The 25,170-nt window shown below is 38.8% G+C and overlaps 4 protein-coding genes across 6 annotated transcripts; all 4 read left to right on the plus strand.

Moving 5' to 3' along the window:
- Nucleotides 1–1,800: 1,800 nt before the first annotated feature.
- Nucleotides 1,801–4,964, plus strand: LOC145501622 (uncharacterized). Its single transcript, XM_081481053.1, has 4 exons — nucleotides 1,801–1,897; nucleotides 2,276–2,697; nucleotides 3,209–3,409; nucleotides 4,536–4,964. Exons 1-4 carry the CDS (start codon nucleotides 1,801–1,803, stop codon nucleotides 4,860–4,862), a joined length of 1,047 nt encoding a protein of 348 aa, XP_081337179.1. The 3' UTR covers nucleotides 4,863–4,964.
- A 1,177-nt stretch (nucleotides 4,965–6,141) lies between these two features.
- On the plus strand, nucleotides 6,142–8,300 carry LOC145500541 (serine/threonine-protein kinase 10-like). The gene is made up of 2 exons (XM_081480065.1): nucleotides 6,142–6,324; nucleotides 6,397–8,300. Exon 2 carries the CDS (start codon nucleotides 6,453–6,455, stop codon nucleotides 7,764–7,766), a length of 1,314 nt encoding a protein of 437 aa, XP_081336191.1. The 5' UTR covers nucleotides 6,142–6,324; nucleotides 6,397–6,452; the 3' UTR covers nucleotides 7,767–8,300.
- Nucleotides 8,301–9,074: 774 nt separating this feature from the next.
- Nucleotides 9,075–11,213, plus strand: LOC145501623 (uncharacterized). Its single transcript, XM_081481054.1, has 4 exons — nucleotides 9,075–10,082; nucleotides 10,523–10,757; nucleotides 10,876–10,984; nucleotides 11,186–11,213. Exons 1-4 carry the CDS (start codon nucleotides 9,075–9,077, stop codon nucleotides 11,211–11,213), a joined length of 1,380 nt encoding a protein of 459 aa, XP_081337180.1.
- On the plus strand, nucleotides 10,741–19,954 carry LOC145499525 (uncharacterized). 3 transcript variants are annotated; one of them, XM_081479042.1, is made up of 15 exons: nucleotides 10,741–10,757; nucleotides 10,876–10,984; nucleotides 11,456–11,559; nucleotides 11,903–12,018; nucleotides 12,341–12,414; nucleotides 12,716–12,990; nucleotides 14,017–14,082; nucleotides 14,622–14,770; nucleotides 14,999–15,080; nucleotides 15,310–15,512; nucleotides 15,760–15,852; nucleotides 16,486–16,702; nucleotides 16,805–16,891; nucleotides 17,106–18,750; nucleotides 19,751–19,954. In XM_081479042.1, exons 3-14 carry the CDS (start codon nucleotides 11,514–11,516, stop codon nucleotides 18,746–18,748), a joined length of 3,051 nt encoding a protein of 1,016 aa, XP_081335168.1. In that variant the 5' UTR covers nucleotides 10,741–10,757; nucleotides 10,876–10,984; nucleotides 11,456–11,513; the 3' UTR covers nucleotides 18,749–18,750; nucleotides 19,751–19,954. The 3 variants fall into 3 exon arrangements, with proteins under 3 accessions (XP_081335168.1, XP_081335169.1, XP_081335170.1); XM_081479043.1 differs by having other exon boundaries at nucleotides 19,754–19,954; XM_081479044.1 differs by having other exon boundaries at nucleotides 15,760–15,846.
- Nucleotides 19,955–25,170: the final 5,216 nt, after the last annotated feature.

The raw sequence follows: 25,170 nt of genomic DNA on the forward strand, positions 1-25,170 counted from the left end.
ACTTACAGAGATCTTGTGAAAATAATTAAACCTGATAAATTTAAATAGTCCTACATCTCATACGGATGTTCGATTTTTTTTTATTCAAAAAGTATCAATCTTTTAAAATTTCCGGCCCGAAGATCAAGGTTTATGAGTGGTTTTTTTTTTTCTTATTCAAGCTGGTTATTGTTTGAACACGAGGGTGTTGCCTTCAGCATTTGAATTTGGAGTGTTCATGATCAGCTGTGACGGTCTAAGAACCATCGCTACATGTTGTTACATCTAAAGGTAGGGAGAATTTTGGCATTTATTTATCCTACCTTACTCCAAATATCTTACTTATCGTATCTTAGAGTCTCTCGAAAGTATCATGTGCACTGCTGGTCTTTCGTAAGGAAATATGTAACATAGAAGGATAAACAAGAAAGTAAATGCTCGTAAAATTAGAACACTTTAAATAAGGCAATTTATTTTACTTCGTTGTTAACGGATCTCCAGGTCCCAATTTTATCACGTAAATGGTCCAAAAACACGCATTCCTTTATGTTCCTAAGAAAATTTCACTGATGATGTAGGTAAAATTAACTAATATTTTCGAGAACATAAATCTAACAAAATACAATACTTACACAATAAATATGCTAAAAATAATGAAAGAGCTAAACTATGTACATAATAAAACTAGGGACAAGTTGAAACGCTACTGAAAAGAGTCATACTGTATATCTTTTGCTTGAAGTCCGCAAAAGTAGAAGTTCTAAGTGAATCCGGAAGAGAGTTTGGCAGCTAAACATGAAAAGGAATGCGGGCCGTAAGTTCTTGCTTTTGGATCAGGAAGAGACAATATAATTACCGCGTAAACTGTAGGATGTAGAGCGCAGAGTAAACATGTTACTTAAATATCTTGGATAGCTATTAAAAAAAGAGACTCTTATATAGTATAACTAAACATTTTGAAGGCGTCTAATATACAGAGGTTTTAAATTAATTTTATCGAGTAAAAAACTTAGTTAAAAATACTTCAAGTATTATTGCTATTTCTCTTTTGGTCATAACAATTACGATTTCCTCAAATGTGATTGGTTGCATAAACTGCTGTATTTTACATACATACATACATACATACATACATACATACATCATTTATTTGCTTACGCAGGTCGCTATATAGGCAGCATAAGCTGATGTGGACCTGCCGTTAATTAGGAGTTACAAAATAAATAAAAAAAAGAAACCTAATAAACCTAATAATTACAAAAACGTGTAAACTTCTAAAATATGATTACAAGTTAAATTAGAATTCCTAAAAATATTTATAATTTGATAAATCTTTAGTGTAAATTATTGCTGATTGGTTGCTCTAATTAATCTGCAAAGTTGTAATCGGAGAGTGTAATCGGACAATTGGCTGTAATCGGACACCTGTAATCGGACAGTTAAATCAGCCAATCATTTTAAGTCCTCTCCACTAAATCCACCAATCACAGCATTGATTACAATCACTATAGTAACCAGTTCAAGAGACTGACTTTGTAAAACTTTGAAGGTTTAGTCTCTGGTGACTGTTTTGAAAGAAACTTAACCGCCATTTTGCAAGCTATAGTTATGATAAATTGGTAACAGGACATCGTGTCGTCCTATTCAGTCTGTAATCACACTCGTGATTAACAAATCGGACTCCCGCTTCGCGGTCGTCCGATTTTGTTAATCGCTCGTATGATTACAGACCGAATTGGATTCCACTCAGTCCTATTACTATTATTAATATTTGTTTCTTTTTTGCTGCAGGCTCAGTAGTACAGATCATCCAAAATATCGATGTCCACTAAAATTTTAAAATGTGCCCTTTTCGTTATTGGTACTCTACTATGCGTACTTTTCTGGGCCAAATGTACTTGTGATAGATCCAAAGATGGTATGTTAAAACTGGTTCAAATAATATATATATTTCTTTAAGAAATACCATAGTTACGAGGAAACAGCATCAAACCTACCTGGTTTTCAGGCAAGTCCTTTTTACAGGCCGAATTAAATGGAGTTTGAAAATTGAGAGTTTTTAGTTGGGAGAAGGGTCGGAGTAATAGAAGAAGAAGAAAAACCAGAGGAAGGGACGAGAATCGACAACAAGCACAACTCACAAATGGCACCTAACCAGAAAACAAACCGGGCCACATTAGTAGGGGGCGACTGCTCTCACCACTACGCCATCCCTGCTCTCTGCTCTCATCGATCTCGAGCTTTATAAGTTCTTAACTTTTTTTTTTTTCTTCTAATTGAGGTCATTATTTATAAGGCGCTGTTGGATTCTCCATAAGAAGTATATTGTTGCTTTGGGCTAAATGTGATTCTAAAAGAAAAACTCTTTTAGCTCCACAGCGTACGAATCCACCAGCTCTAGATGCGAGAATTTACGACAAGGTCAAAGTTTTTATACTTTTCATTGGGTATGACAGAAGTCGGCACACTTTGATGGCTTCCCTGTTAGATGCCCATCCAAATGTGATCATCGCCAACGACTTCAATATCCTTGGAGAGTGGATCAACAATCCTTTGCTGTCTAGGAGAAATAAATATTACATGTACGAGTTGCTTTACGCAAAATCTCGCTATGACGTCATGTATGGCGTGCGATCGCGAATGGTGGATGGCAAGCCTGTTCAGTATCATTACAACATCAAAGGACAGTGGCAAGGAAGATACAATAACAGCATACAGGTAAACGGAGCTTATAATTTCAATCCCGTATTCTTTTCTCTATCGGCGTCTATTTTCAAAACTGATTTCACTTATTAATCGCTGAGAGCTCAGTTCGTTTCTTTGGCAGTCAAGTTTTAAAACCTATATCCATGATCATCTTGGAATACAAACTTTAAACATTTAGTAAAATAACATTGATAAAATAGTTTAAAAGCTGCAATCTCATTAATTGCCCGAGCTGTCGTACACCATCAGCCATTCCTGTACAACGCCTAGAAGTCGTCCAACAAAGTTAACGGTGACGAATACTTACAAGCATAATATTTAACGGGTCATATAGTCTTTAAAGCTAGAAAAACAAGAACAAAAAAAATGCATCAAATATATGATAGTATTGACGCGCCATTCAAGAGACCCCCGATTCAAAGTATGTCAGAACCCTATCTTCTCCTTACGTTGGCCTCTGCACAGTATACCACACATTTTTGGCTTCACTTTGTTCATCACAATCTGCATCTCTTTTCTGCAGGTAATCGGCGACAAGAAAGCAGCTAAGGCCTCAGCAATTTTACTCAAGAGACAAGGAAGAGATTCTCTGAGGAAATTAGAAGATAAACTTGGAGTGCAGCTCAAGTTTATTCACGTTATAAGGAATCCGTTTCATAACATTGCAACTATGGCTTTGCGAACAGCAGACCTTAAGAAAAATAAGCCACAGGACGATCTTAAGGTTGGTATTTATTGTATAAATTAAGCGAAGTTGTTTTTAAAAACAGTGTTTTCTTTAAAAAATAGAAAACATGTATCGTGTTTCTATCGAGTTATAGAAACACCAGTGGACGTTTGGGAGAACGAGAAGTGCTGTGGGAACACGAGCCACAGGCGACTGTTTCCACAGCTTTTTTGAGTTCCCCCAAGCTTTCACCAGTGTTTCTATAACTCGATAGAAACACGGAGAACATGTTTTCTATTTCTTTTAGAAAACACTGCCACGAAGAAAAGGAAAACAGCTTGTTAACTTTGAAATCAAATTAAAGTGTAGATTCTCTTTGCTCGCCCCATAATTGCGTCAACAGCTCGTGCTAATTCTGTGTTTCCATCGAGTTATAGAAACACGATTTTTAACCAATCAGCCGACGTATTTTTTTAGGGCTGTTTTCTAAAAAAAGAAATAGAAAATATGTTCTCCGTGTTTCTATAGAGTTATAGAAACACTTGTCAAAGTTTGAGAGAACTCGAAAAAGCTGCGGAAACACTCGCCTGGGGCTCGTCTTCCGACAGCATTTCTCGTTCTCCCAAACTTCCACTCCTGTTTCTATTTAACAATTAGATTATGAGCTCTAGATATTTATGAGGTGACATTTTCGGCCTCATCATCTATCACCTCATAGAAATCGAGAGCGACTAATCTAATTGTTTTAGTAGAATTCTTACTAAAATTTATTTCAAATAACCGTTTCCAATTATTTCTTGATGTATTATTAAACTTTGCACCTGCAAAAGGTCGCTCAGATTGAATTATCACTTAAAACTGAGTTGTGTGCGCGCGCGCATCAGTTTTTTTTCAATAATTTCAACTTTTTTAAAAGTCAAGAAACCGTAAATGCCCTTCGTTGAGACTTCTCAGGAATTTAATTATCCACTTGGATCAAAATTTTCCTCCAAAACTTTGGAAAAACGAACAAAACGTCGCCATTTCCTAGACGACCTCTAGCCACTGCACACTACCGGCTGAGAGTGTGCAATGGCTCAGCCAATCAGATCACAGCATTTGCATTAGTATACTAGTAGAATTCTACTAAAACTCGATAGAAACACGGTACATGTTTTCTATTCTTTAATTGTTGTTGTTTCAGTGCAACTGTACGGAAGAACTTGATATAGCCATTACCGAATACAGTGAACAAGTCCGAGGAAGCGCTGCAGTCAAGAAATACTTTCCAGGTCGTGTGCTTGATGTGGAAAGTATGCATCTGATGATGAACACAGAGGAAACGCTCATGAAAGTTTGCGAGTTTTTTGGAATAACGTGCACACAGAAATATCTAGACGACTGCGCTTCAGTTGTAGACCCAGTCCCCTCTAAGACGCGGCATTTTGTTGTGTGGACCAAGGACCAACTGAGCAGGGTTAATGAGTTAATAAAAAAATATCCATTTCTAGGACGATTTGAATTTGAATAACTCTAAGCTAAATTTTAAGAGTGTGCCCAAGAGAAAACCAGGCAGGAGGTGATACAGCTCAAATCACCGATTTCCCTCAAACTTGGCACAAATGTTGGGTTTGGTGAGTGAAAGATTATGGCAAAGAAGCAGGTCAAAATGTTTTATTGTCTTCAACTTGGGGGAACCCCTGCCAAAATGGCCATTTGACACTAATTATGCTTAGTATCACCCAACTAGTGGACTAATGCAAATCCTGCATTTTGATTGGCTACGCTACTAGGGGACTATTAGTAATAGTCATCGAGTAGCGAAATTGGCGCCATCGAGCCTGACGCTTTCTTTCGTTTTATTCCCAAATAAATATTTCTTCAACTTGCATTTGCTAACTTTATTATTACCTTTTCTGTCCGATTAGTTGGGTGATACTAAAACAATTAGACCCTTCGCCCTCAAGGGCCACGGGTCAATAGCCCATGAGGCGAAGCCGAATGGGCTATTGACCCGTAGCCCTTGCGGGCTACGGGTCTAATTGTTAAATATTTAATCAGCAATCTTTGGTTTAGCATTTGTAAAACAAGAAAAGCCATATGAAAATGAAATCCAATGGATAATGTTCCACGACTGTCAGTCTAAAAGCACAGATATTCATTTCAACTGAGCAATTTGATTTCTTTCCGTGGCTTCGTCCTAAGTTAGGTGCATATTTCGTAGTGTAGTGAATATCCTTTATTTGATGGCAAATATCTAAATGAGCAAAACCAAAAACACGTTATTCTAGCATGGAGAGCGAAAGCAATCATTAAAGTTCTCAAAAAAGCATAAAAGGTCTGGAGACTGATATTATTTTCTGTGCTGCCGTAACATGAGGAGCCTCATAGAGGGTTTTTTTGGACGCTGTTGGAAGCCTTGGTTGCTACAGACGCTTTACTAATATTCTTTTATTAATTTACAAATGTGTGAAAGGTAATTAACTAAATATGCATGTACGTTTCCGGCTCCCGCCGTGTGCAACATGTGTTGACGGTCTAAAGGCAGTCCAAAGCGTAAAGTCCTCTCGTTTTATTTTAAAAAATGATCCTGTTTTTGTTGATCGTTTTTGTTGATCGCCTCGGACTCGTTCTGCTACTCCCAGTAACGAAGTGACAAGCAACAAAACACACAGTGCATGTATTTGGCGGTAACACCAAGTAACTGTCTTTTTATTTCCTGCGTGCTCGCAAAAGTTTCGCAGCAACAATTAACAGCTCTCTTATCATTTGCGTGAGATTGCAAAACGTTTTTTGACGTGTATCTCGCAGCAACGATGAACAACTCTGTTATCATTTAAGGCGCCTTAGCAAAAGACAGGGTTACTTTAGATATTTTAGCGCGTATCTCGGAGCAGCAACAATAAACACTCATATGTTCTGATCTCTAGATCTGTAATCCCCCGCAAGTAAATGGCGCGAGAACAATAGACATTCTACACAATGAACATCCTGTGAAAATATGTATTTGTTTAGAAACGTGACTGACGAATTACTTATGCATACCATATCTCAAGGTGTCACAGGTTTCAAGTTAGCATGCCGTGAAAATTACTCACCAGTAGCTAGCAGTTGTTTAGCGATGGACACTGCAGACACTGGTCAACGGGAAAAACGAATAGTTAAATCGCGCGAGCATACGACAGAAGAGAAACGAAAAAACCGAAGGGAGTGGAAAAAGAGAAAGCGCGAGGCCAAAAAGGCAAAGGTTAAATCACCTTCGACTCAAGGAGATCATGTGATTCCAAATGACAACGAGGAAACGCCTGTGGTCGCTCAGCCGAAGGCAACTTCATCCTCTCGAATTGTACCGAATCGAAGCATTTCACCCATGGTCAACACGGAACTGAATAATGCGAAAAAAGTTCCAGCAAAAACGGAATCCTGGCACTCGAGAAGCGCGTTGATGTTGCGCCTGGCTCAAGGAAAGTCCCAGAAAAAATCGGTGCAGAGTATCTCTCAATTCAAACGACCCGAAACTCAACACAGTCCACACAAGGCTGACAAGGGCGTATCTGAGCCGGTCTGCAGTCACGTTCAAACACAACAACTATTGCCTGGTCTGTCAAGGCCCTCAATACCTAAAGTCAAGAAACGGCTTGTTGTGAAGGAGATGAAATTAGAACTAAAAGAACTTAATCCTGGACATATCAATTATCTGAATCAAGAAAGTATTGGCAGTGGAAGCTACGGTCAGTGCTATCATGCCCGTTACAGGGGAATTGACGTAGTCGTGAAGAAGATGATTTACAGCGATACTGCAGAGGACAAGCTGAGGGCGAAAAGGGATTTAATGCACGAGGCAGAGGTGATTACTGCACTTGGTGACCATGAAAGACTACCTATGATTGTAGGTGTCGTCACTACACAAGAGCCACTTTGTCTCGTCACACAGTTCCATGGTATAAATGGCACAAGTGGCACTCTTCATCATGCGGCGATCTCGAATATTATCACATCTCCAGAATGCCTTGATATCTTTGTTGAGATTTGCTCTGCATTAAAGCATGTCCATTCAAAAGGTTTCCTCCACAACGATATCAAGGCTAATAATGTCGTCCTCGAAAATAGAGCAGATTCCGATAGATGCACTCCTATCCTCATCGATTTCGGAAAGAGTAGCAAAGCTTCTGTCAATTTTCCACCGGCTTCCGCTAACAAAAAGAGAGCGCATGAACACGGGAAAAGCTATTTGGCCCCGGAAGTATTAAAATACCGACAGTACAGCACATCCAGTGATGTGTACTCCTTGGGACGAATGCTAAAGGCTGTGTCCAAAATCATGGGATTTTACCACAGTGTACGCGTCGTAGTAAAATCTGCAACAATGGAAGCTCCTTCCGATAGAGCTGAACTGGACCAATTACTTACTAGACTTGCTGATATTCACCTGTGATTTGCATTACAGTCTACTCCTTATATAGCTATTATTTTCTAAACACAGAATTGTAAAAGCACTGTTGAGAAAACAGTTACAGCTACAGAAGTGGCCTGACGCGTAAATAGCGCGCGCGCTCAGAAACATTTTTAATTTACCATTATCGCGGGTAGCTTTGACAGTTTAGGGCTAGCAGTTGTTGTGTTTTTAAAAGAAGTTCGTGTCGTTTACCGTTTTTTGAAGTATTTTGGCTTGATTAACGAAGAGTTGTCCGTCTACCGCTCACGCACAAGCAATATATAATAATAAATAATATCCCAAAGGCCTTCGCGCCTGAAAATTGTTTGTGCCAAATAAATTGCCACGTGGGTTCTGTGCTCAAGTCCAAAAAACCTGGGAGACTTCATTACAACCCTATCAATAACCCAGAACCAGAGTTTCCATTACTATAAGTGGGCTGAATAGTTCTTATTGCAGTTGAGCCTGTGGTCAAACATTCCTTTGTTCAAAAAGGTATACAAACGAGGCGAACGGGTCAATGCAAAGCAAAATTGACCCTTTCCCTTGTTTGTATGTCAAACCGCTGATAACTTCAATGACAGCTATCGCGGTGTTCTGCGGCTCCAAAGAGTCTGACCTCGTCCCCAGGCTCTCTCTCCTCTGCCTCCTTTGAGGGGGCGTAATTCCCCCCTAGTTTTTCCTCTCGCTCTTCCCCAAGTACGCCAAGCGCCTGCAACAGGCTAGACTGGGAAGTCCAGAACCACTGCTTTATCCAAGTTTTCCCCCATGACGTGAGAAGATGTGTGTGACAGAGGGCGAGTGACAATAGATTATTGTGCAATTTGGAACTACTTACCATTTCTTGCTATAATAATATATTTTTAATAAGTCCATAGAAAGGATTCTGACATCAACACATTAATTACAAATTCAATTCGCGTATTTTTGGTCACAATCATGCATGAACGTACCAACGTGTAATTGTCCGCCACCCGCGACCCGTGCCGTCACACGCGCACACTTCGCAATTCGTTGTCAAAGCAATTATTACTTGAAACAGATTGCGCATTTCCCCGTTTACAACTTGGAAACTGGTGTTTGTTGTGGTCAGTGGAAACGAGTGACCGCTGACCATGGATCGGCTAAGTCGATCAAACACTTTCACTAGTTAAAATACAAGCTTGAACACAAAGGACAATAATTGGATTAAGCTTTATATGGAATTATTTTGGCCCATGGCGCCCTTTTCAAAACCATATACAAAGTTAGCTCGATGTCGCAACAGATATTCGGCCCGTGAACACTGCAGCGAATGGCCAGCTTGTAATGGCGAGCAAAGACGCGACTGCAAGCTCACTGTTGTTACATCAAGTGTTTTCCCCTCAGTTAGACCCAGAGAAGAACTGGTACGCTTTGAATTCCGATCTGTGTTGTGGAAAACCATCCGTTTTTTGTTCTACTGTGTCTGCAAAAGCATTTCCCGAAGAATACAAGCAAGTAGCCCTAAAGAATTTGCGCGGCAAAGATGGAACCGTCGCGTCTTTCCGCTGGTTTTGCTCGCATCGAAGCAGCGAAAAAGTTCATGTAGCGTCAGCCTTTGGCCTTCTGCTCGGAATTCTTCGATTGAAATCTTGGTCGAGTTGCCATTTCATGAAGTCTGATTACTTCAAAGCGGTCGTATCTTCGATCAATTCCCGTGGCTTACACTGCAATTCACTTGAGGACGAGAGCGGAAAATTGGCCCAAATGCAAAGCCAGGAAGGAGTGCTAGATTCCCAGCCCAGAAAGCACGAAGATATTGATATTCCGACACCACCAAGCACGCCAAGACTGTCCGAAGGAAGAAGCCCGCCAAATCGTGAAAGCCCGCCAAATAGGGAAAGCCCGCCAACAGCGCAAAGTCCGGACGATTTGGCCAAACCAGCTCGGAAGAAGAAAAGATCTATCGAGCAGCTAAAAGTTGACCATGACCTCTCCCCACCCAGCAAAAGGAGAAAAGTGAGAGAAGCTGCAACCGCAGTCATGAAAAGCATCAGCCAAGTGTGCGAAGAAAGCGGGGACACGCTGGGTGCCGTGCTCGGAGAATGCTGTCTCATGACAGGAAAAGATGGTAGCGATGCCCAGGAGACAGTCAGGGCCGTATTTGATGTGATGGTCAAAGAAAAGGGCGTCCAAAAGTCTTTCAGTAAACTTTTGTCAGAAGAAGTTTGGGAAAAAAGAGTTGAGTGTATGAGGGTCCCTGACTGGATTTACCTGCTGTTCAAGCTCAAGTCACGACTGTCTGACAGTGGTTGGCAAGAGTTGACAAATCTGACTCAACTTGGGAGGACTGGGGTAAGTATGGTCGAGCAAAGTGTTTTCATGATGTAAGGTTATTAAAACTCAAGGATTAATTATTGTAGTAAACGCTTTTCCGCATTTCCCATATTGATTGCCTTTGACTATTTGATTCCTGTTAGTGAATTTTTTTTGCTTGCATATGATTGGTTGAAACCTGACATTGCAAATGGGCTCGTACCAAATTTACAGTTAATGGAACACACCTATTGGGTGATGATGTGAGACACCTGGACAATGTAGTCAATTTGGTTAGCAGGCCTGGTTTAATTTCACTTGCATTATTTTAAATGACATGCAAACGCCTTTCTAAGGAGGACAGCCAGAGCTTGTCCTTTCACTGTATATTTTAATATTTCTGTTGGAAATCAGATATATTTTTAAACATAATTAAATTTTGGCATGGGTTTCTAAGACAAAAATATTAATTTTTGTAGAAAAAATCAGACGAACCGATCATCCCGATTAAAAACAACATTGCTGCACTGCGAAACGGTCTTTTCGATGTCACAAGAATGTTGATGGATGTGGCAAGTCTGCCCAATGAAGTTCCAGGTTATGAGGTGAACCTAGAAAATGTTGCTGTCTGGATCATCAGAGAGATGCGTCTACACGGCTCACTTCCTGATGATATTGTTTTCAATCCTAAAGTTGATGGACGCCCTTTCTTTGGTAATTGAATGGCTATCATTTATAATTTTGCTTTAATTAAAAAGAACATGTCAATCTTTCTAAAACTGTTAATGACTGCATGGATCATCATCTTACATAAAACTCTATTATATTACAGGCAAAGATCAAGTTGCAGTTGGGATTGTTCCCCTTGATGCCAAACATCGGTCCTCTCAGAGTGCAAAGTCAGTTTATCCCCTGGCTATAGCCAACTGTAAGGAAAAGAGGTAATTTATACTTTTCCACTGCAGGCCAGAATCATATTTAAGCTATTTTATTATCTCACTTTGTATAATTCTTTAAAAAATGTAATAATAATATTTTGACGGTATTTTGTGCGGTCTTAGTACCTGACCCTTATTGGCAGTGAGGATAGAGGACTTTTATCTGTTTCAAATCTTGTAATCTTGTTGTGTTACTTGCTACAGTTACAATGATGTGGAAAGCAGACAATAAAAACTGAAATTTCAATAAAGGGTATGCAACCAATAATTTATTATGAGTGATCTGGGTCGTTAGAATGTTTGTGTACATAAAGCTGCTGACAGTTGGTGAATAGTATTTGGGAGAGTTTCAAGTCTTATTAATAAGTAACTATCTTTAATTAAGACAATATAAGGTGGACAGGTTATTAACGAGTATGAATCTACATGTACATGTATGTGACTACGATTATTTGCCTATCTTGCATTTTCAAGGGAAGATCTCAGGAAGCTGTTCTTAAATTTAAACAAACAGAAGGACAAGCTTAAAAAGATGGGGATTAAAGTGGATGGCAAACACTATCGTATACGCTTTAAAGGTACTGGATCCAAAAGCTAGATGATTTTAAAATCCATTTATTAATCAATATTAATTAATTAAATAACTGGGGACGCCTATTTATGAACATTAAAAAAATAGCAACTCAAGATGATGCATACATAGAGGTATACTGAATGGCATTAGCTGTCTAAGAGACTTTCATGTAACATGATGCCAAAGCTAGCAAAGCAAGTGATCTGTAAAATTTAAAGTATTTGTAACCAATCTGCACGGAGCTCCATTAATAGTAATGCAAAACCAAAGCAAATTGCTGTATTTAAACTCCATTGAAAACTGCTCAGTTATTAAACTTATACTTCGTCAATTTGCTTTGTATACAGTTACTCTTGATTACAAAGGTTTGGTGTTGCTGATGGCAAAGATCAATGATGAAGATTTTCAGCTTGGTGGACAAGGCCTTGCTCTAGAATTCTGCATTTTCTGCTTGGCATGGAGAGTAAGTTTTTTGAATGTACAGTACATTTTGAAATGTCCAAATATAAGAATGTGCTGGTAGAACTCTTTTGAAACTGTGATAATTTTACCAGGTAATGTTTCAATGGTCATACTTTAAAGGGTAGTAGGGCTCACTTAAAAGCAGAATTGAGCCATGGTGTTGTAAGCAGGTGTAATGTCCAGCTAGTATAAACACAACATTTTCCACAATATTTTTTGTTGGTCCTTCTCCAGTGGCTGTTTCAGTTTGACTGGTCTCCTCATTTATTGAATTTTTGAAATAATTCTAATAGATTGTATCTATTCTTATTCCACTATAATAGGCATGTGATTGTGATTTAGGGATGCACGAAGTCTGTCTGGAACACTTCAGTCAAACAAAGGCAAACATTGGCGGGTAATATATATATAGAAAATTTGTGGTAACTAAATCACAGGATGTATTCGGACGGTCCTGCTGATTTCATTTTATTTCTTATTTTCAACTATTGTAGTCAAACTATGAAGAAGTAATTAAACGTGTTATTAATGATATATAATATATGGTTAGGAAATGGTCGTAAATAAACAATTTATTCAGTAGAAATAATGTGTTATATGGCTGGGTATTTCTGCTTGTCATTTTTTTTTAGTTGAAGTGCACCACCGTAAGTACCTTTATTTAATTAATCCTTATAATGTAATGTACTTTTTTTAAGCTTTAAAGGGCTGCGAGATGACTTAACATGCCTCCTTGACGAGGATCTTTCTACCATGAGTCTTTGTGCTTTGCACTGCGAGATGCGAAACACTGAGCAGGTGCTGAAAAGTGTTGGATTGCTGGCCTATCAGATTGGCTCACTTCCAGAATGCAATGCCAAACTTTCTGATTACGGTCCATCCAACTTCAAGGCAGATAGGATCACTGTTAAGTTGAGACCTGGACAAGAAACAGCTCCTGGACGAAATAATGTGTCTTTTGCCTCCTGTTCAGGTTACTCTAAAATCATAATTTCTACTATTTTAATTTGTCTATTAGGTTACAAAAGATTTCAATCTTGCCAAACAGCACTAGATTTCTTCACCTTTGTGCCAAGCACTTTTATTTCAACTGTTTTCAATGTCAAAAACTGAATCAAAAGAGACTGTATCACTATGGCAAAATGGTTTTAAAACTAAATTTGTCTCAAAAGTCATTATAATTAGCAATACTAACAAAATATTTGGTCCATCACAACTGGCGGGTGACACGCATCCTACAGTTTGATGTAATATGAAATAGTTAATCAAGTAACGGAACTAATAAAATATTTTGTCCATCAGAACTGGCGGGTGACACGCCTCACACAGTTCGATGTAACATGACCATGAAATAATTAATCTATTAGGTCTATTAGCAATACTAATGAAATATTTTGTCCATCAGAACTGGCGGGTGACACGCCTCATACAGTTCGATGTAACATGACCATGAAATAATTAATCTATTAGGTCTATTAGCAATACTAATAAAATATTTTGTCCATCAGAACTTGTGGGTGACACGCCTCATACAGTTCAATGTAACATGACCATGAAATAATTAATCTATTAGGTCTATTAGCAATACTAATAAAATATTTTGTCCATCAGAACTGGCGGGTGACACGCCTCACACAGTTCGATGTAACATGACCATGAAATAATTAATCTATTAGGTCTATTAGCAATAGTAATGAAATATTTTGTCCATCAGAACTGGCGGGTGACACGCCTCATACAGTTCGATGTAACATGACCATGAAATAATTAATCTATTAGGTCTATTAGCAATACTAATAAGATATTTTGTCCATCAGAACTGGCGGGTGACACGCCTCATACGGTTCAATGTAACATGACCATGAAATAATTAATCTATTAGGTCTATTAGCAATACTAATAAAATATTTTGTCCATCAGAACTGGCGGGTGACACGCCTCATACAGTTCGATGTAACACAAAAGAAATAAACACACAGGTTAATGTTTTGTCCATCAGAACTGGCGGGTGACACGCCTCATACAGTTCGATGTAATACTTGTACAGGATATGGAATAGGACAGGGTAAGATACTGTAAGGTAACACACAAAAATGAAACAACAGTTGGAAGAATAAGAAACAAGAGCAAAATAATTATGCACATTTTTAATTATTAAGATTAGTACAGATCATTTTGGCGAATCGTACAGCGCCTAGAGCAGGCATGGATAGGCGCTATATAAATATTTATGTATTATTATTGTATTAATTATATATTTCTACAAATTTGGTGGTATGAACAAATGGCCTTATTTTCAGGGGAGAGTCAACTTTCATGGTTGCTTTGTGCAATTTGTAGATAAAATTGTATTTTAGTACTCAAGTTACAAAGGAATTAGCTGTTCCATGACATGAATATAAACATTTCAATTTCACTGTGTGGTTGTTGGCCCCATTAAGGGGGTGGTGTCATTGGAGCATTGTCTCATAATAAAGTGTATTTTAAGTGTTTCCCTAGGGCAAAAGGTAGGTTATTTGTAAATTAATGAACTGTCCTGTAAACAGGGCTCTTTTGTAAACATTACAAGTACAAGTAAAAACAATCTTGTAACTGTGTTTTCAGGAAACACTGAACGGCAGCTATTGGCATCCATTGAAGACATTGTGGAAGAGTCTCTGCCTAATAAAAAACTAGCTGACCATTTCCAAGACCCTGAGGCAGCCAAACTTTGCATCCTTAACAAAATAGCATTTTGTGAGACACGACAAAAGGTGCCATTATGTCCTGTTTGTTCTGTTTTGATCTTGTGTACATTAATTCTTTAACCAAACAAAATCAACGTGAAATGGTAGAACAACAATCATAATCATATATCTAGGTATTGTTACTTGTGATATGCTTGTTTTAATCTCTAAATGGCTTGGTCGAGTTTTAAATTATACACTTTTTACTTGAATTTTAGTATTTGGCTGAAGCTTTTTTCATCTTTTGTCTTGTAGTACTATCAGGAAATGATGGAAAGTGGGATTTTTGTCCGTGACTTTGGCACCAGACTTGAAGAAATTAACTTGACAAATTCAGGTATTACAATGGGTTATACGTTTTTTTATTAATTCCCTTTCACATGTCACACTTTTTTATGAACCATTATTCCTATTCCCAGAGGCCATAATTTTAGTAATATATGTAAACTAATGTATTCACCTGTTTGAATTCAGTTACATGGTGCAATAGAATGCTGGATATTGCAGTTGGGTGTGTTTAAATATGACCTATTTGACATGATATTTCTTTCCTATTATATATACAGGAGTCAGCAAGGAGCTTGAATTACAGATGAAATTCTGGAAAGAGAAACAACAAGATATTGAAAGTCAATTCAAACATCTCTACAGGCCTATGCAGTCAAACAAAGGCCAAAACATTAAGGGGAAGAAGTCAAAGAAAGTGGATCACACCAACAAACAACTAAGTTACTATGCAGGCAAATTGACAAAGGAATTTTTAATCAAGGTTAGACTTATTGCATTTAATTTCTGTTCACTGATTAATTTTCGAATATACTGCAAATCACAGCATACAAAAAAAGAGTAGTTAAATAATTATGTAGTATTTAATTTATAATTATTTTAATATAATATTTCCAGATCCTTAGCACAAAAATGATATGTTAATCTCAACTCAATGCAGGCTTTTTCACTTCAGACTAATAGCAGAGCCTGACTTTTAACTTTGAACCCTAATAATATACTAATTGCAGGTGTGTTCACTGTGGAAAGAAATTGCATATGTTACGAGGGACAGAGAGTTCAAGGAAGATGAGGAACATCTTATCGATATTTTTGATGTAAAGGTTTGTGATACCTATTCTTTTGATTGAAGACTGCTCACTTTAAAAGAAACTTCTTGATATATGTATATGTATATAGATAAACAAAATTCATTTATATATATCTATATCTATATGCTCAAACTGGATTACATGTAGGTGAATCTTTGCTTATGTCATTGATTACATTTTTCCTCATTAACATACGACTTTGCACATACAAGGCATCATGCTAGATACAAATTGACTACAAACATTTCAAGAGCTTGTGAAATTTAGTAATTGGTGAAAGTTTTGGCTCTTTGGGTGTAATATGCGATGAGAAATTGACTTTCAACAGTTGCAAAATTTCTGGGTGGCAAAAGTGCTAATGAGCTCGTACATTCTTTGTAAAATTTTGAGTTTTTAAACCCGCGTTGCACCAAAAGTATTCCATACATCAGGTGCAAATTCCTTGGGACAGTTAAGTGTGTTATACCCTTTCAATATTCATAAGTAATGTTTCTGTAGCTCCATCAGAAACTCCATATTGTAAACAAAGATTCTCCTATACTGCATGTGACATGAAAACTTTGTAAGACATTGTATCTCTCCTCCTTAGTTAAACAACTGATACCCACACACTTTGTTGTTGACTGTAATGTTCAATTTTTTCAGTGTAAAGAGTGGGGGTTCCTTCTGTTAGAGATGTTTGGGACAAGCCTTGGAACAGGTGATTATGGCCACCTCACTGTGGAGCACATACCAATGCTTTTTCGGATGCATCGCTCATTACACCACTTGTCCAACCAGGGTTATGAGGCTGGACACAAGCTCCAAAGGCTGCTCTACTTAAGAGCAACCTCTCACGACTCATCAAGCAGTACTTCCTCAGGTAAGTTGAGATTCCAGTCTAAATGTTCACACAAATGATGTGGAAGTAGCAGGATTAATTCTTACTATTAACAGGTACTTGTGCTTTTTTCTTATGCTATAGTGGACCAAATCCTCACCCATATTTATACAGAGATGCTACTTGATATGAGGCGAGCATTCAGAGAGGCTAGACAGTCCATTACATCTGGTAATATACATGATTGTCTACAGATAGGCTTGTATTACAGGAGGGCTCCCAAGGAGTCAGTCACACCTCCAAACATGCACTGATGATAAAAAAAACCTTGATGAAAATGTCAACTCTAAGACCTGATTCCAGAAAATTCCTTTTTTTTCTTTACATCAACATAGTGCAATTAAAAGTAGGCAAATTCTTTACTTCTTTAACTTTCTTCTTTCAGGAGAGAAGCTGTTCTACTACAGAGGGTGTGGCTGGAAAGCTAAAAGAATGGTTTGGAGTGAAGAAGACAGAGAATGGATTGGAAAAATGGATGAGCTATTTACTAATCTGTTTGGTCCAGACTATTGTGAATACGAGTACACAGAGATGACAAAACACTGTGTGGTGGTACCAGGCCAATTTCCACTCATTGATTACAACCATGAAGAGTGGGAAAGAAAACCAGCCAGCAAACCAGCCACAGAACCAAAACCCCAAAGCAGCAACACTCTCGGAGTGGCACCAGCACCAGAGACAACATCACCACAACAGGATGACAGCAGCACAGGCAGAGACATGCCAAAAGAAGCAGCAGCGTTAACAACACAGCAGCATGGCAGCAACACTGCCCTAGTGGCACCAGTACCTGTAGCAGAGGCAACAACACAGCAGCAAGGCAGCAGCAAGCACACAGCCACAGCAATGGCAGCATCAACTCTGCAAAACAGTAACAACAGCTGCCCCTCAGACCAAGTAAAACCTGATAATGTAGCCTGGCACAGTAAAGAGATTTTGGAAAATCTCAGTGTTCTTACTCGTGGTGAAAGAGCATCTTTGAAACTTCCTGAAGTTGCCTTCATTTCAAAGCAAGACATTCAGCTTGTTCAGAGTCCAAATGAGGTCAGTAACCCACTGCTAGTCAATCTTCGTCCAGCAGAAAGTGCAGTGACACATGCCGTACAGCTTTTGAAAGAACTGTCAGGTACTAGAACTGTGGGGACTATTAATGTTGACAGATCTGATGATGGGGATGAAGATGACAAAGCTACAGTGGCTATGGGCAGACTAGGAACTTTCACTAAAGAATCAGTTGGCTTATATCAGACTATGTGTACTCTAGCTTCAGAAGCTGTCAGTTTCAGAGAAGAAGAAAGGTGGCTTGCAAACAACAGCAGCCCTGTATCAGACCTTAACAAAGTCAGAGATGTACTGTGTAACTCTAGGCCTAATGAGCAGATTATTAGGCAAGGCACATACATTATGGATGCTAATGACTTTAGCACTCTAGCTTGTGAACGTTATGTTAATGGTTTCGCTATAGACACAGTATGTTTGAAATTTCTTGAGGACAGCAAGCCCACTAACCTAGTGTACCTCTCATCGTACAGCCAAACCTGGGCAAAACAAGGACCACGATACTTCAGCCAAATGGTGATGCCCTTCTTTGGCCACTGTGCTGTGCAAGATGCCACATACATTTTGTCACCTTTTCATTTTGATTCACCACAACACTGGGGATTGCTGTGCTTCGATGTAGCAAGCAGAACTGTCCATTTTGATGACGGACTCAAGATTGACCAACCAAGAGACATTCTAGTAGTTGTTAAGAACATGCTAACTGGCTTTCAGCTTCTCTCCCACAATGACTGTTTTCAAGAGGAAAATTGGAACAAACCCAAATTGGATCTCCCTTTACCACGCCTCAACATGCCGCATCAAACTAAAACCGGAGAGGGATCTGCGAGCTGTGGTGTTGGTGTGATTTTCTTGGTGAGAGATATCATAAAAAGCAGAAACTGCCTTCCGTCATTTCAGTGGACATTTAAGAACATGGCCAGTCTGAGGAAAGATTTAATGGCTCTTATTGTTCAATGGAAAAAGTAGAGGTCAGTGTATTGGGTGTACCTAAATTATATTTATATCATTGTGTGATTCCAGAAAATATCCATAATATCCACGCACAAGGTTTTTTGGTTTGAGCCCACACCCTCCAGAAATTTTGAGTTGAGCTTGGTACATTCAGTTACAATTTTTACCTTTTAAACCCCCTCCCCACCCTCTCCCTCTCAGAATTTTCAATGACCTTCCTTCATGTGGGTATAGATATTTTTGGGAACTGCACATTTCATAATGTTATTAAAAATTGCATTTTTCTATATATAGTCTCAGGACCATTTGGCCATGCTCAGTTAGATTGTACAAGTGTGGCCACCATATAAGTTCAACTTCTCTTGTGGCTCTTTTCTCTCCATACCCAACAATTAATGAAGACTTTGATGAGGGCCTTTTCCTTTTTTGTCCGGGAACATAAACCCTTTGTTTTGCCCTCTTAATTTCTTCCTCTGCAGACAGGCCTTCTTCTTCTTCTTCTTCTTCTTCGCACATCTCATTTCCTGAGAATAGCACTTCTGTGTTTAGGGATGCCAAGTCTTGTTCCTCTATTGCATCTAAAAATTTTTCCAGATACCAGATTTTATACGAAAGCTTCATTGTAGAGGCTTGATAACAGGGCTGTGCTTTGTGACACACCTCTCACACAGAGTTCAATTGAACATTTATCCTCCCAATAAGGTACTCAAAGTATGCCTTTGGTACTTGATGGCAGTCAATTTTAATCCATCTCCCTAGAAAACAGGAAAAAGTCTTTAATGATAGGAAATAAGAGGGAGGTTGGCATAACTGCCCATGGATGGGGGGGTTTAGCAGTCAGTGGTTGTCTTGGTACTTGTGATCTCGCTGTTCCCAGATAGGGTTAATTGTTTTGGTTTCTTAACTCGCGGTTGGCAATTTAGTAGTGCATATGACAAAGAATTTCATTGAATATGTCAAATCCCTACCCTCTCACCCCTCTCACACGGACTATCAATTATTTTGTTCTTTCCATAGTAGTACCATGCCATGTACATAAGAAGACAATGCCGTGTCCATAAACAAGTCTTATGGGAGCTACTGTGTTTGCAACCGTGTCTCAGACAAGCCATCAGTGCACCACTGGATAACATCCTCGAAAATGACTCCACCATTTGAAATAAAGTTTTGTCTTTTTGGACTATGCTGACTCGTTTTCACGGTTTGGGGGGTAAGGGGTGGGGGAGGGGGGGCGGTAGTTTCTGAACTATTTAAAACTTCATCACACGAGTTGTAGGTAATAAAAAGCTGGAGGCGGTTTCCGCAATTCCCAACAATCTTGCGCTACCAAAACCTGAAGGACGCTTGACAAATCGCAAATCTGCTGTTTTACGCAAGCCGGTCGAAAACCCACATTTCGGTTCCCCTCACAGAAGGAATAGTCTGCTGTTGAAGTCTAGTATTAGAAAAATGACCTATTCTTTTTTCATCAAAACAATGCAGCAATTCATGCAAGATATTGGCACTAGTTTTCATGTACAAGGTAATTACAGTATGTAAAATATTTACCTGGAAGACGAGGATGAAATGTGGAGTTTATCCTTTCCACTAGGCCGGCAATCCATATCTTGTATCCTTGCAACATTTGCGGGGGCAGTCGGTCTCGTGGTTTCGGAACGCTCGCCATTTTTCCTTCCTGGTCTTTAAACACGGGTAACAATTCATTTTCGTTTTCATGGCGTTCCCTCGCGTGTTTAGTCAACGAGTAGAGCGTCTTGAACACTTTTTTACAGGACGAGCAATCCACCGTGTAAACGGACATTGTGTGAAAAGCGAGTAGCCTTGAAACCCTGATATACCAGCTGTTTCATATATTTCCGCGGGTTTCGTTTAGCCGATTACGTCAGCATTAAGTGACCGGAAATGCTGTATTTCCAATACCATTTTCTACCAAAATCAGGCTGGACATTATGGCCTCCTACACTGGGAAGAGTACTGTCAGTCTTTCATGACAGTCTGTTTAAATGATTAACATCCTCGACATTTTAACTCTGCTACAAGTTCCACTCGTAATATCGAGCAGAACAATCAAAGGAGATGTGTAAACCACACTAGCCTGGTAGAAAATTACTCGATCTAACACGTACCAGCCGCCAACCAAAAGAGATGAAAAACAAAAAGATAGAACAAAGGCTAATTGGGAAAGTAAACTCTTTAAGAACAGGACTAACCAGGTTTAGTGAAAGTCCGACCGTACAAAGACATTTTCTAGGAATTTTGTCTCGGAAATCGCCCTTCCTTTGGGTTGGGAGTTCTTTTAAGTTGACGTGTGATTTACCTTGCACAAATCGCTGGGTTTAATCGCCGAGTTCGGGTTTCATAGATTCGCAAAGCGTTGACGTGTGAGTGATATTACGCGTTCATTCAGCAGAGCATTTACCCGATTCTTACTGTGAGATCTGTCACCAGCTTCTATTGTCTTATCTTTTGTCGGGATCAAAGTTCGGTCACTTGAAATGACCGAGCGTCAAGTATCTAGGGCTCGCGGGTCGTCATGGTTTACATCATTAGAACTTTACGTTTTATGGCCATTTCGTGAACATCCACTAAAGCACAAAAGCCGTCTCTCTGTCTTGACCTAACTCGAAATCAACAAGAAATATCCATAGCTAAGCATTTTACTATCGATTACAGGGCTAAAGCGGCGAAAAGAAGCGCTTGAGACTCTTCTTTCAATTATTTCGGGAGCTATATTCTCACGATATCGATATGAATACTGCCGCAGAAGATTCAACCCACAAGTTCCTTGAACTTTCGCTTTCAAGTATAAATTAGAATGGAAACAAGAAAGTATTACATGTCGATTTTGCCCTCTCTCTAGTTCTTGGATTTTGATGCCCTTTCAAAATGTTCAGTTTTGTATCCATCTTTCCGTTAACTTCGGTCCTGCTTTCAACACCAGAGATATCAACAGGTTGTCGAAAAAGCTACTCAAAAGTCCGTTCAATACCAGGGCGTGCCATCACTACTGCTGTAACATACAGATTTCTTTCAAAACCCACCACAAAACATGCCGCAATCTTTGACGATATTATGCGGTACAATTTGTAGCACCATACATGATGTACCTTCCGAGCCGCTTACTTTTCAATAATGGCTCAAAGTCGTCAAAAATGGGTGTCTGGAAAACCCGAATAGCGAATAGAGAATATGGCATAGCGAATAGTACGAATAGTGCGAATAGTCTGTAGTGCGAATAGTGGCGAACAGTCGCGAATAGTGGCAAAACTTGGTAATAGGGGAGAGGGGGAGGGGAATAGTTACGAGTGCAGTGAAAGAAATTTGGTACCCAGTATCTCGCAGTCAACCTCGCAGAACGTGGGATGGGATTTTTCCGCTAAAAAACACAGACGCTTATCAGGACAAAAGGTATTTCTTAACGTAATTTCTTCTGTTTTCAACGCTGCAAAAGCGTAAATACGTCTTTATTAGGCTATCCTTGTGTTTTCTGTTTCCTTAGCTTAATGTCGGCGATGGACAGCCCGAACCTGAGTCCTGAGAAGAAAAGGTAATAAATTCACTGAAATTCTGTGGCTTATTTGGATAATTAATTAATGCAAGATATAGCTTCGAGCTTTTTGTTTTTCAACCGGTTATCAGAGCAGCTCGTTTCTGTCTTTTCAGTTGATAAACTAATCAGAGACCACTTGCCTCACATTTGTATTTTACTGTTTTTTTGTTTGTTTGTTTGTTTGTTTGTTTGTTTCTTCACAGAACGTGCTTGGTCGAATTTATTAGCGTCCGCGGATGAACGCTATTGCTTCACGTGATTAATTTAAACGGATCGAATGCAGATCAGTACTGAACTAAAGCGGTGACTATTGACGACTATTCCTCACTATTCGCGACTGTTGGCCACCATTCGCACTATCCGAGACTATTCGCACTATTCGTACTATTCGCTACTCGCTATTCGCTATTCAGGTCTTCCAGACACCCGTCAAAAATAGCGGGGTGTTCGGCGGAGTGTTTTATGGTGGGTTGCGATAGAGATCTGTTGTTACAGAAGCATTCTGTCTGTGGATTTTTAACGGCCGTTTGAGTAGCGATGGCGACAAGTTGCTAGTATCTGCGACCATGAAAGCGGGATGGCAATGGATATTCTCTTTAAACCTCAGGTCGAACCAACCGTATAGATGGCAATTTCGTAAGCCAACAATTAAAGAGAGCCCAAAATCGCGTCTTAGTTACATGTATGTAGTAGTTTTTCTTGTTTCAATTCTATTTTACACCAGAAAACATAAGTTGAGGGAATTTGTGAGTTGAATCAGCTGCTGCAGTATTTATATCGATATCGTGAGAATGCCTCAAGATGTAGCTCCGAATATATTTGAAAAAGGTGTCTCAAGTGCTTCTTTTCGGTAAATGTTTACTCGAAATCGATAGGAAAATGATTAGCTTTATATTTCTTGTTGATTTCGAGTTAGGTTAAGACAAAGAAATGGCTTTTTTGTTTTAGTGGATGTTCAGGAAATGACCAAAAATCGTTACGTTTTATGTAAACAGTAGCCCAGCACAGAAAAGATGTTGAATTCTGTTGAAATGAAGATCTGTGCTTTTAGACTGATAGTTGTAGAACATGATCGATTGGATTTATTTTCACATGGCTTTTCTTGTTGTTGAAATGCTAAACCAAAGATGGCTAATCAAATATGTATAATTAGTGTCAAATGGCCATTTTTGCAGGGGCTTCCCATAACTTGAAGGGAATAGAATATTTTGACCTACTTTCTTGCCACAATCATTCACTCACCAAACCCAACATCTGTGCCAAATGTGAGCGAAATCATTGTTTTGAGCTGTATCACCTCCTGCCTGTTTTTCTCGTGGCCACACTGTTAAACCTCGTAAAGGAAGACATGCATGCATGCAGTGTATGTATGATGAGGATTAGTTTTCTAATCGAGACGAGAAAAGTCGAATCATAGATGAGAAATGTAAACGATAGAGCAAAGGAGCGAAACATTTTTGTGTTTCCTTTTCCCTATTTCAAAAAGAGTCTATGTCCTAAGCACTTTTCACTTGCCAAGTTTAGTCTCTCTCGGGAAAAACAAACGTCTGAAGACAAGAAAGTCTAATAACATATCCTTTTCTGGGACGACATGAATTCTGGATAACTCGGCTAAGCTTTAATCTTCATTGAAGGAAGACATAAAGACACGCAAGAAGTGTATGTATAATGCTGGTTAAGTTTTCTAGTGGAGACGAGAAAAGTCGAATCACAGATGAGAAATGTAGACAAATGCTGAGAGCAAAAGGGGAGACCAAGATTTCCTTTTGCCAGTTTCCGGCAAAACAAGTCTATTGTGTTACGTTTTCCGATAGTCAGTCAATGATTTACTAGTATTTAAGATTTAAAATCTCGCTTACAGCTTTGAAATATAGAATTGTGATAAATATAGAGTTACACACACACGTTGATAGTAAAAATCAACAAAACCTAGCTGATCGTTAGCCGTCTATAATGAGTGATCGCAATTATTTTTCAATCAATTCTGTATTAAAATAAAACTGTTCATTATTTTAATGAAGTGGGTTGTTTGAATAATTTAAAATATCGAACATTTACCGTTTTTAACATCTTCCTATACAAGTGACGATTCTGTTGCCTGCAGACTCAAAGCTATCATTACACAGAAAATACAAAGACCCTGCATTGTATTCACGCGCCAATTAGTCGAAGCGAGTTTACCCTTTAAATTTTCATCTCAAGACCACAAAGTCTAAAAGCCCAAGTTAAATGTTGATAGGCAATCAGCATTTGCTGAAACTCTGAATAGCTTATCCCTTCTCGATTTTGTAACCTGTTTGGCTAAAACGTGCATAAAAAAATGATCACAACGGCCGAAATGAATTGCCGAGTAATTTCGACACATACACTCAGATGTATGTTTGAAAAAATGCGTCTCTTTGGCATCGAAGGACAATCGACGCACTTGACTAACAATTCTCACCTATAGTTGTCAAAGACCTTTTAATGATGTTGTAAAACAACTGCCGTTGCGTTTTTCTAAAGTATACAAATGTTGCTTGGCAATTTTACAAAACTAGGGACCATTATTTAAAACCAAGTTGAAAAGCACTTTCCCAAGAGATTTGCTTAACGTCACTGTCCCTTGTTTTGTACGACTCGTTTAAATAATATCTATGGTCTAATCTTCCTTCCTTCAGGCCATACAGTCAATAATAAAAGGATAAACTCGACAGCGGAGTATTGAATTGTTTCTGTTTATACTGAATTATAAATCGTCTTTTAATTTAAACCATTGCAAAATTTATAGGGTCCCTTTGCCAGATATATAAAAAGGCACCGAAAAACAAAATATTAATAAAGAAAAAAAAGAAAATTAAAAATGAGTTAACATAATGGTCAATGGCGAAAGGTATTTTGACACTCG

This window comes from Orbicella franksi, chromosome 10, assembly GCF_964199315.1.
Source record: "Orbicella franksi chromosome 10, jaOrbFran1.1, whole genome shotgun sequence".
Lineage (NCBI taxonomy): Eukaryota > Metazoa > Cnidaria > Anthozoa > Scleractinia > Merulinidae > Orbicella > Orbicella franksi.

What these genes read in the sequence shown, in the direction of transcription:
- LOC145501622 (XM_081481053.1), top strand. Translation starts at nt 1,801, where the DNA reads ATGTCCACTAAAATTTTAAAATGTGCCCTTTTCGTTATTGGTACTCTA. An exon ending in TTGTGATAGATCCAAAGATG is followed by an intron (nt 1,898 to 2,275) that starts GTATGTTAAAAC and finishes ATTATTTATAAG; the next exon opens with GCGCTGTTGGATTCTCCATA. An exon ending in GATACAATAACAGCATACAG is followed by an intron (nt 2,698 to 3,208) that starts GTAAACGGAGCT and finishes TCTTTTCTGCAG; the next exon opens with GTAATCGGCGACAAGAAAGC.
- LOC145499525 (XM_081479042.1), top strand. Translation starts at nt 11,514, where the DNA reads ATGGGGATTAAAGTGGATGGCAAACACTATCGTATACGCTTTAAAG. An exon ending in TTTGTGAGACACGACAAAAG is followed by an intron (nt 14,771 to 14,998) that starts GTGCCATTATGT and finishes TTTGTCTTGTAG; the next exon opens with TACTATCAGGAAATGATGGA. An exon ending in CAAAGGAATTTTTAATCAAG is followed by an intron (nt 15,513 to 15,759) that starts GTTAGACTTATT and finishes TACTAATTGCAG; the next exon opens with GTGTGTTCACTGTGGAAAGA.
- LOC145501623 (XM_081481054.1), top strand. Translation starts at nt 9,075, where the DNA reads ATGGCGAGCAAAGACGCGACTGCAAGCTCACTGTTGTTACATCAAGTG. An exon ending in CTCAACTTGGGAGGACTGGG is followed by an intron (nt 10,083 to 10,522) that starts GTAAGTATGGTC and finishes TAATTTTTGTAG; the next exon opens with AAAAAATCAGACGAACCGAT. An exon ending in GCCAACTGTAAGGAAAAGAG is followed by an intron (nt 10,985 to 11,185) that starts GTAATTTATACT and finishes TACTTGCTACAG; the next exon opens with TTACAATGATGTGGAAAGCA.
- LOC145500541 (XM_081480065.1), top strand. Translation starts at nt 6,453, where the DNA reads ATGGACACTGCAGACACTGGTCAACGGGAAAAACGAATAGTTAAATCG.